Here is a 21344-nt window from a genome sequence, read left to right on the forward strand (position 1 = left end):
GAATGTGAAACTTACCTGACACTGCCTCAGTCCCAATCCTCGACCGCGATGTGGCAACTGCGTGTGCTGTACTGGAACTGTATAGCACTCGTGGCTGCTGCATCATGGTTACAAAGTGGGGCCGAGGCAGTAACAGGTAAGTTTTACATTCTGACGATAATCTATGGATTTGTAGTTTCAGCTTGACGATGTCCACTATGGACAAACAATAGATACTGTTATTCTGAAGAAGGTTGGGTTATCCCTACTGAAACCTAGATAAATTTCTAGGTAAACGGTGCAACTGAGGCTGTTCATTATTAAAATTAAAATTAATATTAGTAATGTTATTCCAACAACATTACAACTGCTACTCCTTTCATAGTTTCCCTACAGCAGTGGCTAATAATTTTTGTGTGTTTAACACACAGATTCCTGCATGTACATGGTGTTCAGACACATGTAATACTTAAACTTCTGTTGAAATTCTAGATCATATTAACAGATAAGATGTTCCTTAACTTTGTAGTTCTCCAACATTCTTATTCCTGACAGACAAGTTTCATTTGTTTGTGTTACTTCATTTGTCTGGACCTCTTGTAAAGCAGTCTGTCCAAACAAGATTTGTAGCATAAGTGTGTCTTACCCCTCACAACCGTAATCACAGGAATTCTACAATAGTGCCCCCCCCTCCCCCTTATTTTTTATTTTCACCTTTAATAATAGCTAATGTGTGTTTCCCCACTGTTGTTAAGACAAAGTCCGTGTCTTGGGTATGGATTATGCCGCTGCAGAAACTTGACAAAGCCTCATTTTTGTGAGAGTTTGCTGCACGTAGCAATATGAAGAGAACGAAAGCTGCTACTCATAATATAGTGGAGGTGCTGAGTTGCAGATAGGCACGACAAAAAGATTTTCACACTTAAAGCTTTCGGTCGATGGCCTCTGTCAACAATACACACATATGTATGCACATGCACACACGCGCGCGTGGCCCCCCCCCCCCCCCCCCCCCCCCCCCACACACACACACAACTTCAGTCTAGGGCAACTGAAACCACACTTTGAGCAGAAGCACCAGTGCATGATGGGAGTGATGACTGGGTGGCGGAAAGGAGGAGGGGAGGCTGGGGTATGCAGGGGGGAGAGAGGATAGTAGGGTGGGGATGGCAGACAATGAAGTGCTGCAGGTTGGGCGGCAGGCAGGGGAGAGGGGGGGGGGAGGAAGTAGCGGAAAAGGAGAGGCATAGAGAAAAATAAATAAAAAAAAGACTGCGTGTGGTGGTGGAATGATGGCTGTGTAGTGCTGGAATGGGAGCAGAAGCTCTCCCCAGAGTCCATCTCTCTGCACTCCTATATTCTACTTGCTTCCTAAAGTCCCTAAACCTAACGATCCAGGACGCCCCATTGTGGCTGGTTAATGTGCCCCTACTGTGAGAATCTCTGCTCTTGTAGACCAACACCTTAAGCCTATTACCCGGAACCTACCCTCCTGTATAAAAGATACCAACCATTTCCTCCGCCGACTCTCCTCAGTTGCTGTCCCCTTACCACACAGTGCCCTGCTCGTCACTGTTGATGCCACCTACCTGTACACTAGCATTCCTAATGCCCGTGGCCTTACTGCTATTGAACTCTACCTTTCCCAATGCCAAATGGTTCCAAACCAACCACCTCCTTCCTAGTAGCCATGACCAACTATATCCTCACCCACAGTTTCTTCTCCTTTAAAGGCATTACCTACAAACAAATCCGGGGTACGGCTATGGGCACCCACATGGCACCATCGTATGCCAGCCTATTCATGGGCCATTTAGAGGAATCTCTCCTAAACACCCAGAATTCTAAACCCCTCACCTGGTTCAGATTCATTGATGACATCTTTGCTATCTGGATAGATGATGACACCTTATTCATATTCCTCCAGAACCTCAACTACTTCTCCCCCATTTGCTTCACCTGGTCCTACTCAATCTAACAAGCCACCTTTCTAGATGTTGAACTTCACCTCGAAGATGGCTACATCAGTACTTCCATCCATATCAAACCTACAATCACCAGCAATACCTCCACTTCGACAACCTCCACACCAAGAAGTCCCTTCCGCGCAACCTAGCCACCCGCCGTCGTCGCATCTGCATTGACGAGCAGTCCCTCTTGAAATATACCAAGGGGCTCGCAGAAGCCTTTGCTGACCATAATTATCCTCCCAACCTTGCACAAAAACTAATCTCTCCTGCCTTATCTTTCCAGTCTCCCACCACCTCTCAAAAGCCCCACCGTCCAGCCACAGAGGAGCATTCCCCTTGTAACTCAGTACCTCCCACGACTGGAGCAACTGAAATACATTCTCTTCCAGGGTTTTGATTACCTCTCATTGTGCCCTGAAATGAGAAATGTCCTGCCCACTATCCTTCCCACCCCTCCCATAGTGGTATTCCGCCGCCCACCAAACCTACATAATATACTTGTCCATCCTTACACAACCCCTGCTCCCAATCCCTTACCTCATGGGTCATATCCCTGTAATAGGCCTAGATGCAAGACCTGTCCCATACATCCTCCCACCACTACCACCACCACCACCACCACCACCACCTCCTTCTCCAGTCCGATCACTAACATCACCTATCCCGTCAAAGGCCTGTGAAACCAGTCATGTGGTCTACAAGCTAAGCTGCAACCACTGTGCTGCATTCTATGTAGGCATGACAACCAACAAGCTGTCTGTCCACATGAATGGCCACCGACAAACTGTGACCAAGAAACAACTGCACCACCCTGTTGCTGAACACACTGCCAAATATGATATCCTTCATTTCAATGACTGCTTCACAGCCTGTGCCGTATGGATCCTTCCCACCAACACCAGCTTTTCTGAACTGCGCAATTGGGAACTTTCCCTGCAATACATCCTACTTTCACGTAACCCTCCTGGCCTCAACCTTTGTTAGTCACTGTCCTCACTCATCCAGCCTCTTCCTTGCTCCCATTCCAGCACTACACAGCTGTCAGTCCCCCAGCACACCCAGTCTTTTTTTCTCTCTTTTTTTAAATTTATTTTATTGTTTTAAGCAGTTGAACGGAATGGACAGTGTCTTGAAAGGAGGATATAAGATGAACATTAACAAAAGCAAAACGAGGATAATGGAATGTAGTCAAATTAAATCGGGTGATGCTGAGGGAATTAGATTAGGAAATGAGACACTTAAAGTAGTAAAGGATTTTTGCTATTTAGGAAGTAAAATAACTGATGATGGTCGAAGTAGAGAGGATATAAAATGTAGACTGGCAATGGCAAGGAAAGCGTTTCTGAAGAAGAGAAATTTGTTAACATCGAATATAGATTTATGTATCAGGAAGTCGTTTCTGAAAGTATTTGTTTGGAGTGTAGCCATGTATGGAAGTGAAACATGGACGATAACTAGTTTGGACAAGAAGAGAATAGAAGCTTTCGAAATGTGGTGCTACAGAAGAATACTGAAGATAAGGTGGATAGATCACGTAACTAATGAGGAGGTATTGAATAGGATTGGGGAGAAGAGAAGTTTGTGGCACAACTTGACTAGAAGAAGGGATCGGTTGGTAGGACATGTTTTGAGGCATCAAGGGATCACAAATTTAGCATTGGAGGGCAGCGTGGAGGGTAAAAATCGTAGAGGGAGACCGAGAGATGAGTACACTAAGCAGATTCAGAAGGATGTAGGTTGCAGTATGTACTGGGAGATGAAGCAGCTTGCACAGGATAGAGTAGCATGGAGAGCTGCATCAAACCAGTCTCAGGACTGAAGACAACAACATATTAATTTCTCTCTATGTATCTCCTTTTCCACTACTCCCCCCCCCCCCCCTCCCGCCTCACTGCCAGCCGCCCAACCTGCAGCAATTCACTGCCTGCCCGCCATCCCCACCATACTATCCCTCCACCTCCCTGCTCCACCCACCTCCTTTCCCCCACCCAACTGCCACTCCCATCATGCACTGGTGCTGCTACTCGCAGTGTGGTTTCAGCTGCATGAGACTGCAGTTGTTTGTGCTTGTGTGTGTGCGTGTGTGTGTGTGCGTGTGTGTGTGTGCGTGTGTGCGTGTGTGTGTGTGTGTGTGTGTGTGTGTTGACAAAGGCCATTGGCCGAAAGCTTTAAGTGTGAAAATCTTTTTGTTGTGCCTATCTGTGATGCAGCATTATATATGGTGAGTAGCAACTTTCCTTCTCATAATAATGTTACATTCCATTCTGGATTTTCCATTGTTTGCTTGCTGCACATTGCTTATCCAAGTCATTCTTTATACTATATTCTGTGTGTTTAGCCAGACTGGTCGTAACTGAAATTCCTAGAAAGTGCTTAAATATCCTCTATTACCTGGATAAGGCTATAACAATGGCTTGTTTGTTTGGTACCCTGATCATACTTTCTGCTGTAGCTGCTGGCTTACACTTCCGCCATGACTGCTACGAGCAACAAGATCTTTCCTTTTCTACTCAACTCAGTTTTTGATGTGTGTCTGAGATTTTTATTAATTTTTCTATTCCTATGCTGCGTAGGTAAAAAACAGTTTATGATCACTCTCACCAGCAGTAACACGGAGACAGGTGGTACAAACAGACGATTTCTGAAGTTAATGACAGTGGAGTTCATGGAGTGAACAGCTAATGAAAGACAAGTCCAGAGTGTAGCAAAGTCATCTTAAGAATATGTAGTAGTCCAGGGATCAATCCAAATCACAGACGTAATACAGGCAAGATCAAAACACTACTGATCAGCCTGTTCAGTGGTGCACAACTAAAGGCTTCAAAGACTAGCAAGAGCTGAGCTGCAGAGTTTACTGCTAACTTGTCAGTGGCCAGCTCCCCACAAGGCACTGACAGTGGCGATATGTTGCATGGGAGCCAATTGTGCTCAGATTATGCAGCTCAAGTATCTCTGTTGACACTCAGGTGGGGAATCCAAATCACTATCGGATACTAAATTAATGGTCTTCTCCACCCTATTAACTTACAGCTGTACGAGGTTCCTACCCTTCCAACAGGCAACAGACTAAATCTGCTATTTAGCTCAACAATAACAGAACTATTAGAAATACTGTTGTTATTCTTGTTACATTTTCCCATATCCCCACTTTCTTTTATTCTTTCTTTCTTTTTTATTTTTAACACAACATTCTTATTTGCTTTGCTGTTAATAAGTTGATATGTTGAAAATAAACCCAATTCTTTTGCAAAAGGACACAGTTAATAAAAAAATAATAGTAACATTCATATCTGCAAATTTTCATTTATTTGAATATGTGTAAGTGGGAAGATTTGGATGGTTGCCAATTGTTACTTTGAACATAGTGTTATTAAACTTCCTACCAGCATGCATGCACACACCCCCTATTCCCCTTTATATACAGGGTGAAGAAAAAGTGCTGCCCTTGGAGGTCAGCATGTGATTCATCATGCAGAGTCCAGACAAAAGTTTATCTGGCAAAATCAGATTGGGTTCATTTTGAAAACCAGGGTATGAAAGCGAGGAGCTGTAAACACTGTCACATTGTATAGCACCGCGGAATGTGCAGAGGAACGTGTATCATCTGCTGTACCGTACCAGCACTTGTATCTCACTGAATAGACTGCTGGGACATCAAACACACACCCACTATGGAGCTTTGGTTTGAATCCTCGTCAGGTTCCTTTTTTTTATGTCCGTTCCCTAGTTCTCGTCATTTATAAGCAGGACATCATTTTGTCACATGACAATGGGATCCATTAAACTGCATGCATGTGTCTACTAACACTCAGTGCACAACCATAACTGGTTATGTCAAGTTCATGCTGGACGGCTTCTGATGGAGTACATAAATGATGAATATGTCAATATGCTTTTGGTGCTAGGTGCATCGGATAACCAAGCTGCTGCTGCTGCTTGTGTGTATGCTGCATTACCCTCAAAGGCACTAGCCCACTAAGAGTGTTTTCTGCCACCTGAAGCTACACGTATGGGAAACTGGTAACATTTGCCCACAAGTGATGGACAGAGATCATCCAAGGACTAGACGTACTCCATAAACAGAGAACATGATTCTTGAAACTGTTCCCCAGTCACTTCAGTGAAGTACCTGTGTTATTGCAAGGCACTCAAAGGTATCTCAAAGACTGGTTTTTGAAGTGGTGCAAGATGAATAACTGCATCCATATCATTACATATATGAACATTCCATAACTAACATGAGAAGTACTGACGAATCTACTTTCACTAGTGAAGGTATGTTCAACCTACTCAACAGCCATTATTGGTCAGAACTCAACCCACGTCATCGTTGAAACTTTGTCATAGACCTGTGAACTGGAATTATGGGAGTAGTGCTTTTGGGCCCTGATGTATTCCCAGACAAGTTTAATACAAGCCTGTATCGTCTGTTTCTTTGAATACTTTGCCAGATGCATTAGAAAATGTTCCACTTGGTGTACTGTGACAGCTATGGTTCCAGCATGGTGGTGCACTGCCTCACTTCAAAATGACTGTGCGTAGCTGTTTAAATGAAGTGTTTCCAGGGAAATGGATTGGTCATGGTGGTCCAGTGTTCTGGGCTGTGTGTTCCCCAGACCTTCACAATCCACCAGATTTTTGTTTGTGGGGACACTTACTGGAAGAAGTTTATAGTCTTCCACCCATGGATGTACATGACCTAATAGCTGATGTGTCTGCTGCTTTGGCAGTGGTGGATGCAGGTGTGTTGCGTAGGGTCCAGCAAAGTATGATCCAGTGAGTGGCGAAATGTTTGCAAATACAAGGTGGTCGCTTTGAACATCTTGTGTATAGTGAATGTTGCTCGCATGTGTATGTACTGGCTCTGTGAAGATAAGCCTGGACGTCAAAATGTACAGAATGGAATTATTGCATGTAGCATAATTCCCAATCTAGTGTTTTTTGTAAGTTATTGGATACAGACAGTGTTAATGTATCTGCTATTATTTTCTATTGGCTTTATTTCTGTTACACATAAAACGAAGTGGTCATTTATGTCTGTAAGTAGGACATGTTATGTCTTAATGTTTAAATAAAGGTAACAGTAACAAAAAGAAATACATAAGATCCTGTATTGTGGGAGTGTAAATTGGATAAAATTTTCATGCTTTAACTTGTGTGGGGAGGGGGCATGAAAGCTCAGTGTGAAACCAACTCAGACATTGGTGCATCTGCGTATCATTGCCCATGACATTGCCTCATCTCACTGAGCTAAGGGGGCTACTCCGGCACAGGACAGAGTTCATGCCACCTATTCTTAGCCCACTGCAGGCAGTTACAGCATTTTGAGAGCCTCATTTTGTAAACCTGTTGGTGAGACTAGGTTTTGATAGATAAGTCTTGAATTGGGGTGGATAATTGCATACTGACTGCCAAGTGTGACTTTTTTCTTTACCTTGTATATGGGCCAACTACAGACCACAAATCAATTTTAGTTCCTTAATTTCTTCCAGAACCCTTTCATATGTTCACTATGTTCTTTCTTCCTGTCTTTTGACCACTTCAGACCAGTTTTTTCCCATTCTCCTACCTTCAAATCCTTCTGTATTCAATAATTTTTCCATAAACACTTCTGTCAGCTGTTTCATTGGCATTATTTTTTTCTAAATCCTTTTTCACTTCATGGATCCGACTTGTTGGCGACTTCGTATCCCCAAATATTTGAAGGTCTTTTTGGTTAACTACTGTCTTACATTTAATATAAATGTCCAAAAAATAATATTCATTATTGTTGTAACACCCAATACTAAGAATGCCAATAATAATGCAGTCACTTTAATACTGGCACCAGAACATGTTCATACATTGCCTTATAACATGGCCTAGTCTGTGCCAATAAGACATACAATGTTCTGTGAGCGGAGTGAAGTTAACAAGAGCATGAAGCGTTACAGATTGAGAATGAAGCCATTCTACTCTAAGGTTATATAGAATGACACACGATGTTTCCACATAGTGGCACTGAGTGGCAGCTGTTCAAGGCGCTCTTGGTGCACAGCTGTCTGATGTCTGAATGTGCAGTCTCCTGATGGTCGAGCTTAGCTGCTGTGCACCAGCGTGGCTACTTGAATAGCATGTGATGAGCCAGTGCCTCGTGTCTCGCTTACTTAACAGGCTGTGAGGTGCAAGTGCAATTGAGGTAGTAAGAGCGAGTTACCACAGTCCTCTCCTTTTGTTGAGATGACTATAGGCTGGTGCCACACCAGTGTCCCTTTTCTGTAGCATGGGAAAGTACTTGGCGCTCAGCAAGGCAACATCCATGTCCTCTGTGGTGCCACTGGTTGATGCTGTCTGTGCGGCAAAGAGCTCCCTGTCGGCCTGCACTTGAGAGGAACACCGAAAATGACCAGTCAGTGATAGCATTGCTGCGGGCTGATGCCTGTGGGTGAAACCCTGGCGACTGGTTGTAGCAATGCCAGAACTGAATCCATGAATATGTCATAAGGCTTGAGGGCGGGAGATGGATCTGGTGGAAGCAGCACCTGCTGTGTATGCAGCGTCTACAGCTGCTGTGCAGGAAGATCCACATCCACATCCAGGTCCTGATGTACTCGGAGAGGACTGGAAACAAGAACAGAGGAGCACTTCTAAGGCTGTGACGGGTCGGGCCACAGTGAATAACATTGCTGATAATTGGCCTGCTAATGTGCGCACTTAGTACAAGCAGTGATTAAATGTTAAATTTCACAATCGATCCTGGACCAGTGGTGGCGCACGAAATGTGTTACCATTTTGTTTTTGAATATAAACTTTATTGTCAATACAATCTGAAAGGAACATACACTACAATGAAGAGCAGTCCATGGAGATTCATTCTAACTTAACACATGCTCAATATGTCCACCATTTCGTTTGCTAACTTTCTTCAAATGAACACTGAAGTTGGTGATTTGGTGATTACCCTACGGCACATGTCTTCTGTAAATTCACTGCAAGCTTGAAGAATAAGTCTCCTGAGCTCCATTAAATCACGTGGACATTTCGGGAAATTTTTTCCTTTAGGTACCCCTAAAGAAAAAAGTCACATGGATTGAGGTCTGGACTATTGGGGGGCCAATTTCGCCTGTCATTGAAGCGACCTGGAAACCTGAGTGAAATGATACGCATGTCAAAATGCTTGTATAAGAACTCCAACACAGTGTTTGCACTATGTGGCCTTGCTCCATCTTGCATGAACTACTGCGTGTTGAAGGGCAAAGCAGTAGCAAGAAGCTGTGGAATTTAATGGAGCTCAGAAGACTTATCCTTCAAGCTTGCAGTGAAATTACGAAAGACATGTGCCGTAGGGTAATCACTAACTTCAGTGTTCGTTTGAAGGAAGTTAGGAAACGAAATGGTGGACATATTGAGCATGTGCTGAGTTAGAACAAATCTCGAAGGATGGCTCTTCATTGTAGTATATGTTCCTTTCAGATTGTATTGACAATAAAGTTTATATTCAAACACAAAATGGTAACACATTTCGTGTGCCACCCTGTATATGGAATAAATAAAGTACTTCATTGTGACTGAAATTGGGGTCGGGTCCCATTGGTAGGCACAAAAGATCACCCATGTTGGAGTACTGAGCCGTGAGACAGAAATCAGTCTCATAGCTACACCTACTAAGGAACAGAGCCTGACACTGGAGTCCATGGGCTGTCATATTTCGCAAGTGTGCCACTATTTGTGATCAGTCCCCAAGTGAAACTTAACACCATATGAAACTTCTCGACAGCATAAATAATTCTGAGGGCCGCCACCTCTATTCGGGAGTAATTCTTCTGTGCAGCATTAAGCTGGGCTGGCTGATTTTCCTACAGGTGATTCATGTATGGGTAGATCCATGACTGAGAGAGAGCTTTAATTGCATTGGCATCTTGCCTTGAAGGCCACAAAGTGTTGCCCTACGTGTTTTTTATATGATTCCCGGTCTTTGTCAGAGGCGGGGAATATAGCCGGGTAGGCTGGCAAAATTTGAATCCTCGTTAACAGGCCCATAGAACCCCTGTCCAGCATGACTGTGTGTTCCTCTTATTGCATTTCCAAATACTGTGGTTGTTAAATTGCTGCTGTAGTAAACTCTGTAGGAAGACCTCCGAGGATGCGCCTGTTGCAAGAGACATGTTAAGAATAAACTTTACTTGTTGCCATTTGTGTTGTAAGAAACGATAGTAAGAATGTCACTAAGAATTCAATCACTGTAATGCTGGCACTGAGAACACATTCTGTACATCATCCTTTTACATAGCAGAGTCAATGCCAAAAAGACATACAGTGTTCAATGAGCAAAGTGAAGTTGACAAGAGCCTAAACCATTACAGAATGAGAATGAAATCACTCCACTGTGGAGTTACATTAAATGATGTGACATTTCCATGTGAAGCTGACAGCACTGTCTGAGTATGCTGTCTCATGGCGGCCAAAGTTATCCGCCGTGCGCCAGCACGGGCTACTTGAATAATGTGTGACAGGTCAGTGCCTCACATCCTGCTAACTTAACAGAGGGCAAGGTGCCAGTGCAATCAAGGTGGTAACCGTGGTTTACCACAATTAATTCTGCTATGCTTTCTACATTTTGATAAATTTCATCATCACTACATAATTTCCAACCTCCCATAGCCTTTTTAGTATTTTTAATCTATCTAAATTATACTTTAATGCTTGACATTCGCTTGCGTACAGATATTTTGGCTTCACTGCTGTGTTGTAATGAGTTTTTTGCTGTAAACGTTTTTAATTATACCATATGTCCTTCCCATTTTGTGTATCCTTTCCTCCATAGCATCTATTTCAGACCATTTTCCTGTAATATCTCTTCTAGCTATCTAATTTATTTATTTATTTATATTTTATTTTTATTTTTTATCTTTTTTTTCCAAGTTGGCCAATATCTGTCCAGAAATTTCAGTTCATTTCTAAGGTATGTAAGAAAATGTTTTTCTGCAGAAATTCTTTAGTGAGTGCTACCGGATTTTTCTTTCATAAGATTAATTTGTGATACTGCAGATGTCACATTTTCAGACAGTGTAGCAGTCATCTGCAAATGCAAGAAAATTTATTCCAGTATTTTTGTTTCCTGTTCCCAGCCGTATTGGTAAACTCACATTTCATTTAGTTTTTCTTCCAAATTCTCACTTTTTTTTCTATCTTGGAACAAAAAAGAATCGGGGATAGACTATCACCTTGCTGTGCACCTGCGTTTATTTCAAAGGGTGAAATTTGACTTTAAATAATGTGTCTGTAGGTGTTTCATAAATTAGATCTGTTAATTTAGACTTTACACCAAATTCTCATATTGTTTTATCTGTAGTCTGTCTGTCAATAGAATCAGAGGTCTTTTGAAATCAGCAGACATTGCTACAATACCTTTTGTATTCATTAATTTGTGAAAAATGATTACATTCAGATTAAACATTTGTTGCGGACATCATCTGCCCATCCTAAAACTACCATGATATTCGCCTGACCATTGTTTATATTCTGCCTAATAAAATTTGGAAAATATTTTATGTACAACTGATATCATATAAATTTCATTGCAGTAGTTAATATTCTTGTTTATTGCCTTTATTATGCAGTGGATGTATTAAGGCTACTTTCCCCTCAACAGTAATTTTTTCTGTTTTCCAGATGTCTTCTCCACAAGCTTAATTTATTTTTAAGGTTTTAATTACATCTTTAGTTTCTTTTATTGATGGAGGTAAATCATAATCATCTAGATTTTCATGAGTGTTTGAGAATTTGAGCTTGTGGGTTGGTCCTGGGCATTTAGGAAACTGATAAAAATATTTTACGGATATTTTACAGTTTTCATTGTTACTTAGGCCAAGTCTGCCATTTTCATTTATGGAAACTTGGGGTTTGGTATCTTTTCAGTCTATCCTTAAATGTCTTATAAAAAAGATTGATATTATTTTTTGAAAAGTTTTCCTGAATTTCAGCAAGTATCCTCTTTTCAAAAACTCTCTTAGTTCTTCTAATTATATTTGCTGTTGCCTTTCTTTACTGTTTAAATTGGTCTGTCTGTTCATTTTTCTTGAAAATACTAATTTTTCCCATATTAAGTCCTCTCATTTAAAGCTTATTCATGTGTGTCATTCCACCATATTTTATTTTTGAGTGGCCCAAATGTTTTCTGTGCAGTATTAATTTCCTTAGATAATCTGGCCATTTGTCACCTTTAGCTATTTGAAATTTGTCTTGATATTTTTGGCTGTATTATCTTGTTATTATATGTATGTCTGTATTATATTAAGAGTTTAACCTTAATTTTAGAGGGATAGAGGTCAGAATCAAATTCACCATTCCTCATAACATTCACATTCGTAATTTCTTTGGAACTTTTTTGAGAGACAGCTACATGATCTAACTGAAATTCTCCCAACATTGGGTTTGGAGATATCCATGATTTGGCTGTTCTTGGGAGCTTCGTGAAGGAGGTCAACATTAGCTTCACGTGAGAATTTTGAGTTTGACTGATCAGTCTCGTACTATTTTTGTTGGCTCTTTTGTGGGTAGGGTAATGCTCTTCTGTGTTCCTAAATTTGTTTTCTCTACCTATTTAACCTTTGAAGTCACTCCAAAGCAATATGATGTTCAGGTTTGGTAGTTTCTATATCTCAATTCTAAAAGATCCAAGAATTCTTCTGTTTTGCCATGTTGAACAAGATTAGACAAATATGGTGTCACATCAGTAACATGTTGTGAAGGAGAATGAAAGTGTGTGTCTTTTACTGAGGTGAAGAACTTCCCTCAGTGTGCATCTGCATCCTCTAATTTTTCTGTTGCTACAGTATTTTTGGATAAAAATGCATAGATATTAATTGCTAAACAGGTGAAATAGCTAAGTAATTATTTGACCAAGCAGCAGCAGAACACACACACAAAAGGTTATAATTAGGCAAGCTTTCGGAGCCACTGGCTCCTTCTTCAGGCAGAAGGCTTGAAGGGGAAGGAAGAAGGGTGAAGGAAGAGGACTGGAGAGGTCTAGGAAAACGGGTAGATTTCAGGAAAGTCACCCAGAACCATGGGTCAGAGAAGACTTACCAGACAAGATTTGAAAACCCTGGGTTTTCAAATCTTGTCCAGTGCAGTCACCAACAATCAGTCTTTCCCTCTCATCCCATTCAGTAAGTCTCTCCTGACTTGCGGTTCTGGGTGACTTTCCTGAAATCTACCCTTTTCCTAGACCTCTCCAGTCCTTTCCCTTCACCACTCTTCCTTCCCTTCAATCCTTCTGCTTGAAGGAGGAGCCACTGGCTCTGAAAGCTTGCCTAATTATAACCTCCTTTTACATGTGTGTTCTGCCGTGCTGCTTGGTGAGTAGATTTTTTTTATCTATCCTATTGTATTATGTTGTCAAAAATTTATTGTCCTCATTATTATAAGTAATTATTTGAGTAAATAACTGTTGTTTCTATTTCAGGTATCACAAGATTGCAGTACTCCCTGCAAGTCCAAGAAAATAATCCTTCCTCCAGTTACTTACACAAGTTCATCAGCTGCTAAACTGGTAAGTTAGTTTCTCTTCATCCTGCCACCCCTGACCACAGACTTACCCCCTCCCCCTTTAGATTCTGCTATGACTCTCCATTAACTGCAAATTTGATGCCTCTCATGTTTCATTATCTTAAATGGACACTTGGAAGAAATTAAGTTTTCATATGTTAGAAACTGTTAGCATAATTTTGTGAATGAGTTTGCAGTGAACATTCCACAATAATTTTTCTTTTTCTGCCTGCCCTATCTTTGGGATGCCCTATCTTTGGGATGATAAATCAAGATATGACAGTTTGAGTGTGTTTTAGAGCTTATAAATACTTTCGAACCAAATTAATGCGCAAATTAAATTGTGATGAAAGGAACATCTTTTGTTACTTAATGCGCTGTCTTTTAGGAATATTTATTACAAGGTAGATGGAACGTGATAGGCAAAAAGTAGCCCACTTACTACAATACAGAGGAGGATAAGATTCCTTCGACTTTAAGTGGAAACATTACAAATAGACCTCAAAAAGATGTGAATACTTCCCTTGTGTGAAACAATGTGTTACCACAAGTGAGAGTGCCAGTAAGCAGAAATTTCACTGATGTTTCACCCATTCCTTAAGAATATATGCTGGTGATGGCAGAGTTTCTTATTTAGAGAATAGATCTGTGTATGTGACTTTTTGGAACATAGTAAATCTTGTAACATTTCGGAACACAGGCTGTACAAGGGTTGGACAAAAATATGGAAACACTATGAGAAATGCATGCTGGAACATAAATACTGATGCTAGTGGAGCCTGCAGTTCACACTGTCGTATTTGACCAAGAACAGGTCCTGTGCTGTGTCCTCAATACATTGCTGGTGCCAGAACAATAGGACAGCAGCTGAAAAAGTCACTGCAGAACTCGATGCCACACTCACGAATCCTGCCAGCACCAAAACAACATGAAGAGAGCTTCATAAGCTGGGAACTTCAGAGCGATCTGTAATTCTGAAATCACATATCAGTGATGCAAATGCCTGTAATGGGAAAATTGGTGCCAGAACCATAAAATCTGGAGTATCGAGTAATGTGAGAAAGTTATTTGATTACATGGGTCTTGTTTCAGACTGTTTCCAACTTCTGTTTGAGTTTACGTCCCAGCAGAGAAACATGCCGGAGGTTCGATGATTTGGGCAGACATATTTTGGTATCCCAAGATCCCCATGCTTACTGTGGAATTTTGCAGTATTGCCAAGGATTATGTGACCATTTTGGCTGTTCAGGTCCATCCCTTGGTAAAATATTAGTTGTTCCCTGGTGGTGATGCTGTGTTTCAAGATTACAGGACTTCTGTTCACACAGCTCACATTGTCCAGGATTGGTTTTGTGAGCACAAGGATGAATTAGTGCATCTCATGTAGCCATCTCAGTCATCATATCTCTGTATTATTGAGACTTTGTGGTCTTCTTTTTAGAGAAGGGTGCACGATGGCTATCCACCTCCATCCTTACCTAAACTTGCCACTATTTTACATGAAGAATGGTTTAGTATTCCCATGAAAATGATACAGAACCTGTATTGAGCCATTGCAAGATGAGTGGAAGCTGTTTTCCTACACCTTATTAGGCATGCTAACATATCTGCTTGTGCGAGCTGGGTTGCACTCATTCCTGTGCACTGAGCAACTGGACAGCTCACGGTGAGTAATGGTGAGGAAAGAGAAGGGAACCAAAAGGGAGGTGAAAAGTAAAAGGAATCGAAATCTGACCAGGGCATCATGGCACAAGAAACTGCTGTCAATGAATCAATTGTATGGCTGCTCATGTCAGTTCTGCAGAGATGTCTTTCTTTGCTTTGGCTATTTAATATCTTTCAACAGAAACTGATTATCTGAGACTTGCATTGGTGATAAATGGCAATGGGTGAAACTCTCATTTCTTTCAATTGATGAATCTATGAACATGGGGCAATTAAGTATAAAACATGAGAGTTCTTAAGACTGCTGCTGCCTTATGATGTATGTCATTTTTGGACTAAGTTTAAATTGACTTAATCTTGTATTTTGTGACCCCTTTATTCACACGTTAAACAAAAATGCTGGATGTCGGTGACTTCTCCTTATTTTGCTTTTCACTAAGACATTATTTTCTGGCACCACTAATTTGTAGATAAGCTTTTAAGTTACAGTCTGGAATTGCACTGTGGAAAAATGTTGCTTGCACAAGTATGCAGTTCTAAAAGATTTATTCTACTATGAAATTTATCACGCAACTGCCTGCCTTGCTGTACATCTGTAAGTTATAACTGTTGCAAGCCATCCTGCACTGACATCTTGTAAATTGATTTTGGTGTGCGTGATCTTGTCTCTGAAGTTCCTAACCAGGTTCATCAATTTACAGAGAGCTACTCTCCACTTTAAGCTCTGCACCATTATGTATAAATATATACTGTTCCGTCTAATGCTACAGCAAATGCAACACATGGTCATTCCTTTGAAGACAGCACACAGTTTGCACTTCCACTGTGGTGGACAATTATGTCTGACCGGCACCTTTTACCGTGAGCGTTCACTACCCAGGTGACAAGCGAGTGTGAGCACTCGTGCTTGCGTAGCTGCCTCCTGAACAGGCCTGTTGTAGACTGTGTAGCACTATTCTTCTGTCTTCCATCAAGTAAAAAGTTAAATCTCTACTAGGCAATGTTATTGTTCAACACATACAAATTGTCGTAATTTTTTCTGTTCTCCATCTTTCCCTTAGTTGCTTTAAATTCATGGATGTATGTACTGTCTATGCAACTAATTGAGGCAGTTTGTTTAGTTGCCATATGTGTTTCACTTCTTTTATTTGGGAAACATCATCAGTGGCCTGTAATACATGTTTCCTTTTATACATACAATGAACATATTATGTGGTAGATATAATATGCTCCTATATTACATTTTATCGTGTCTTTCTCCTGTTTGTAGGTTAAAATCAACTTTTGTAGCACAAAGTTTGTTATGTGAATTTATTGTTCGGTGTTACTCATGATTTCCATAACAATTAACTTGTGTGTGCTCCTGGAGATGTATTTGTTAGTTTCCATACACTAGCTGGCTGATTCCTGGCATTCCTTCGCCCACATTCGTCACATTGTGTATATTACTTGAACTTTCAATTTTTTGTGGTGAACATGTGTGTTTTCGGTGTGTAGCATTGCCAACTGTTGCTGTGTGTTTGTCTTTCATTTGTTTGTGTTGTGTTGTGGTTTGATATTTTTCATTTGTTTTTTGATTTTGTGTGTGTGTTTGGGGGGGGGGGGGGGGAGGGTGGGTGGGTGAGTGAGTGAGTGAGTGAGTGAGTGAGAGAAAGAAAGAGAGAGAGAGAGAGAGAGAGAGAGAGAGAGAGAGAGAGAGAGAGAGAGAGAGAGAGAGAAGTGGGAAGGTGATTCTTTAGCTATTTATCCTGGTTACATTTTGGTTTGTTATTGGTTTGGTCACTAGCATGATCAGAGAGTTATTGGTTATATGGATTTGGTTGTTGAGTACCTTCTGTTCCATTGCAATGGCTCTTTGTTAAAGTTTTCTTGCGATGTCAGGAGCTCTTTGTTCTGATTATTCACTCTGATAACTTTCATGTTGGATGGTTCATGTCCATGTTTTATCAGGTGTTTGGTGAAGGTAGAAAGGCTATTTTCATAGTTCCAACTTCTTATATGTTCTTTACATCTAGATTTGAAATTCCTGCATGTCATCCCCAGATATATTGTTTTGCATTCTTGGCACTCTAGCTGGTATGTACCTGCTCCTTGGTATTTATCTGGTTTGTCTGTTGTTTGTAAATGTGATTGGAGTTGGTTTCTTGTTCTGTAAGCTATGTGTAATCCCTGTTTCTTTAGTATATTTGCTATCTTGGGTGTTGCTTTGTGTTTCCGTGTGTGCTGTAGTGTCTGTGGTGTTCTTTGGTGTTTGTGTTCTCTGCTTGTTTTGATTTTTCTTTAGCTCGATTTTAATGTTTTTGGTTTTGTTTTTGTACTATATGGGGGTTGTAACCATTGTTTGTGGCTATGGGTTGACTGTTTGTAATTCTTTTTCATAGTTTTCTTTGCTGAGTTGGTTGTTATTTAGTCTGTGTAACATGTGTCGTAGGACCGCTAATTTTTGATTTTGTGGATGGTTGGATAAACCACGTATAATTACATCTGTAGCTATTGGCCTTCTGAAGATGCCAAATTTGTGTTTATTGTTTCTCTTTATTGTTATATCCAAGAAATGTATTTTCCTTTGTGTTTCTTTTTCCATGACGAATTGATTATTTTTATGTATGTTGTTTATATCTGTATGAAGTTTATCAATTTTCTCTGTTGGTTCATCCACCATACAGATCATGTGGTCTACATATCTGTAGCAGTAAACAATTTTGTATCCTTTCTTTGTGATGACTGTATCAAAGATCATGTTTCTATGTGGCTGATGAATATGAATCTTCTTTTAAGTAAAATTCCTTTCCAAATTGGAAGTAATATTGGGATGTGATTGCTTTGAGGGTTTTAGTTATTTCATTAACATTGTCTCTGTATAGTCTGTTCTATGTCAGTAACTTTTCTTCAATTAGTTTTATTGTGCCTGCAGTGCGTATTGAGGTGTACATGTTCTTTATGTCAAGAGAGATGAGTGACGCTCTTTGTGAGATATGTAAGTCTTTTATTTGTGTTATGAGTTCATTTGTGTTTTTCATTGTTCAGCTGTTTTTCATTTCAAAATGTTGCATTATGATTTTGTGTATGTGTTTTGCCACATGGTATAATGGTGCATTCATCAAATTAATAACAGCCCTCAATGGGATGTAGGGTTTGTGGACCTTGGGTTGGCTTCTGAGTGTTGGTGCTTTTGGGGTTCTTCTGTGTGATGTGTTGTTTTTACTTATCTGTGAGTGTGTGTCTGATGTCTTTGAGGCTGTTTTTTACATATGTCTGGAAGTGTGCTGTTGGATCAGATTTCAGTTTTGTGATATTGTTAGAGTAGATGAAATCTTAACATTTTCTATATATTGTTCTTTATTGATCAGTACTGTGCTGTTCCCTTTATCAGCTCTTGTGGCTATGACGTTCATAGCTTGTAGTTTTTCTTTTAATTTCTTGGTGATGTTTCCTTCTGTTTGAAGTTTTCTGTTTTACTCTTTTTTGACATGGTGATTATGTTATTTATTTATTCATTCATTTCTTCACTAATTCTTGTGTTAGCCCAATATTTATAGGGTGTTTCCTTTTTTCCTTCCTCTGTCAGGATGTTTTCTGTATCTGCAATCGGGTTTTCTATGTAGTGGTTATATATTTTTGTACTGATGATGTGTTTGAGCCGTTTCTCTAGTAGCTGTGTTTCTTTCTCTGTCAATTCTGTATCTGTGAGATTTATTAATTTTGAATGAAATTTATGATGGTGTATGTGTTGCACTTTGTCATGTTCTGTGCATATTGCAGTGTTCTTGCTGTGATGTGATCAATTTTTGGTAATGTGTTGATCATCACTGTTGCGTTGTGTGACAATTATCACAACAAAAAGCTCCTAACATTGCAAGAAAACTTTCACATACAAAGAGTCATTGCAATGGAAAAGAAGGTACTCAGCAACCAAATCCAAATAAGCAATAACACTCTGATAATGCTGGCCACCCAAACAACGAACCGAAATGTAACCAGGATAAATATAAGGGGCATTCAAGAACCCGGTCACTAGTGTAAAGTAATGGTAACGATTTTATTAATTAAAACGTGTAGCTATACACAGTGCACATACTCAAAAATAGTTGCCAAAACTGTGGGCACATTTATCCCATTGCAGCACTAGCTGGTTGATTCCATCCTTGAAGAAGCTAGTAGGCTGCTGTTGGATCCAGACCTGGACCCAATCACATACTTCATCGTCCGTTGCGAATTGATGTCCGCGAATATCTTGGTTTAGAGGTCCAAACACATGAAAGTCACACGGTAAAAGTTCAGTACTCTACGATGGATGTTCCAGCATTCCCCAACGAAACTGCTGCAATGTTGTCTTCACCGCATTGGCCGTGTGTGGAAGAGCATTATCATGCAGGAGGATAACACCATTGGACAACATGCCTCGGAGTTTTGACTATATAGTTCATCTAAGGTTCTGTAAAGTCGCTTTATAGCCCTGGGCGTTGATGGTGATTCCCTGTTCCAGGAATTTCACAAGCGGTGGGCCCTTGTGGACAAAAAAGGAGGACATCATGACTTTACTAGAACTAGATTGCACTCACTCACTATCCTATAAATTAAAAAAAAAACCTCTCATGAAAGAATTACACACACAACAAATGAAAAATATCAAACCACAACACAACACAGACAAAAGACAGACAATCACACAACACAGTTGGCAACACTAAACACTTATGTTGATCACAAAAAATGGAAAGTGCAAGTGATGTATATGGTGTGACAAATGTGGATGAAAGAACACCAGAAATTGGCCAGCTGAAGTATGAGAACTAATGAATACATCTCAAGGACCACATTCGTGAGTTAACAGCACTGGAAATCGTAAGTAACACCAAACGAAAATTCGCATTACGAACTTTGTGCTACAAAAGTCGATTTTAACCTAAAAACAAGAGAAAGATTTGGCAAAATGTAATATAGCAACATATTATCTGCCACCTAATACGTTTATTGTATGTATAAAAGGAAACTTGTTTTACAGGCCAGTGATGATGCTTCCCAAATAAAGGAAGCGGAACACATGGTAACTAAACAAACTAGATTAGATTAGATTAATACTTGTTCCATAGATCATGAATACGACACTTCGTAATGATGTGGAATGTGTCAGGTTAATGAAAGATGTCTGTACAAGATATTACATTGCACAAAATATTGCATGACACTAATGCTTAAGTTAGTTTTTTTCCCTCCCTTAATTTATATCTAAAAATTCAGCCAATGAGTAGAAGGAGTTGTCATCTACAAATTCTTTTAATTTATTTTTAAATGTTGGTTGACTATCTGTCTGACTTCTGATGCTGTTTGGTAGGTGACATAAGACTTTTGTGGCAGCATAATTTACCCCCTTCTGTGCCAAAGTCAGATTTAACCCTGCATAGTGAAGATCATCCTTTCTCCTGGTGTTATAGCTATGCACACTGCTATTACTTTTGAACTGGGCTGGATTATTAACAACAAATTTCATAAGTGAATATATATACTGTGAGGTTACTGTGAGGATCCGTAGATCCTTAAATAGATGTCTGCAAGATGACCGTGGGTGGGCTCCAGCAATTATTCTGATTACACGTTTTTGAGCAATGAATACTTTTCTACTCAACGATGAATTACCCCAGAATATGATACCATACGAAAGCAGTGAATGAAAGTAGGCATAGTAAGCTAATTTACTGAGATTCTTATCACCAAAATTTGCAATAACCCTAATAGCATACATAGCCGAACTCAGACGTTTCAGCAGACCATCAGTGTGTTGCTTCCAGTTTAACCTCTCATCAATGGACACACCTAAAAATATTGAAAATTCTACCTTAGCTACAGACTTCTGTTCAAAGTCTATATTTATTACTGGAGTTGTGCCATTTACTGTACGGAACTGTATATACTGTGTTTTATCAAAATTTAAAGAGAGTCCATTTGCTGAGAACCACTTAATAATTTTGTGAAAAACATCATTTACAATTACATCACTTAGTTCTTGGTTTTTGGATGTTATTACTATACTTGTATCATCAGCAAAAAGAACTAACTTTGCATCTTCATCAATATGGAATGGTAAGTCATTAATGTATATCAAGAACAGTAAAGGACCTAAGACCGAACCCTGTGGGACCCCGTGCTTGATAGGCCCCCAGTTTGAGGAATCAGCTGTTGTATTAACATTACATGAACCAC

At 40.1% G+C, this 21344-nt stretch overlaps 1 protein-coding gene across 2 annotated transcripts in view; it reads left to right on the top strand.

The window, feature by feature from the left end:
* LOC126297612 (uncharacterized) overlaps nt 1-21344 on the top strand; it is a 229024-nt gene that overhangs the window by 183185 nt on the left and 24495 nt on the right. For both annotated transcript variants that reach the window (XM_049988617.1, XM_049988618.1), the window contains one exon: nt 13396-13482. In XM_049988617.1, the coding sequence (XP_049844574.1) occupies nt 13396-13482 (87 nt within the window). The remainder of the gene's footprint in view (nt 1-13395; nt 13483-21344) is intronic.

This window comes from Schistocerca gregaria, chromosome X, assembly GCF_023897955.1.
Source record: "Schistocerca gregaria isolate iqSchGreg1 chromosome X, iqSchGreg1.2, whole genome shotgun sequence".
Lineage (NCBI taxonomy): Eukaryota > Metazoa > Arthropoda > Insecta > Orthoptera > Acrididae > Schistocerca > Schistocerca gregaria.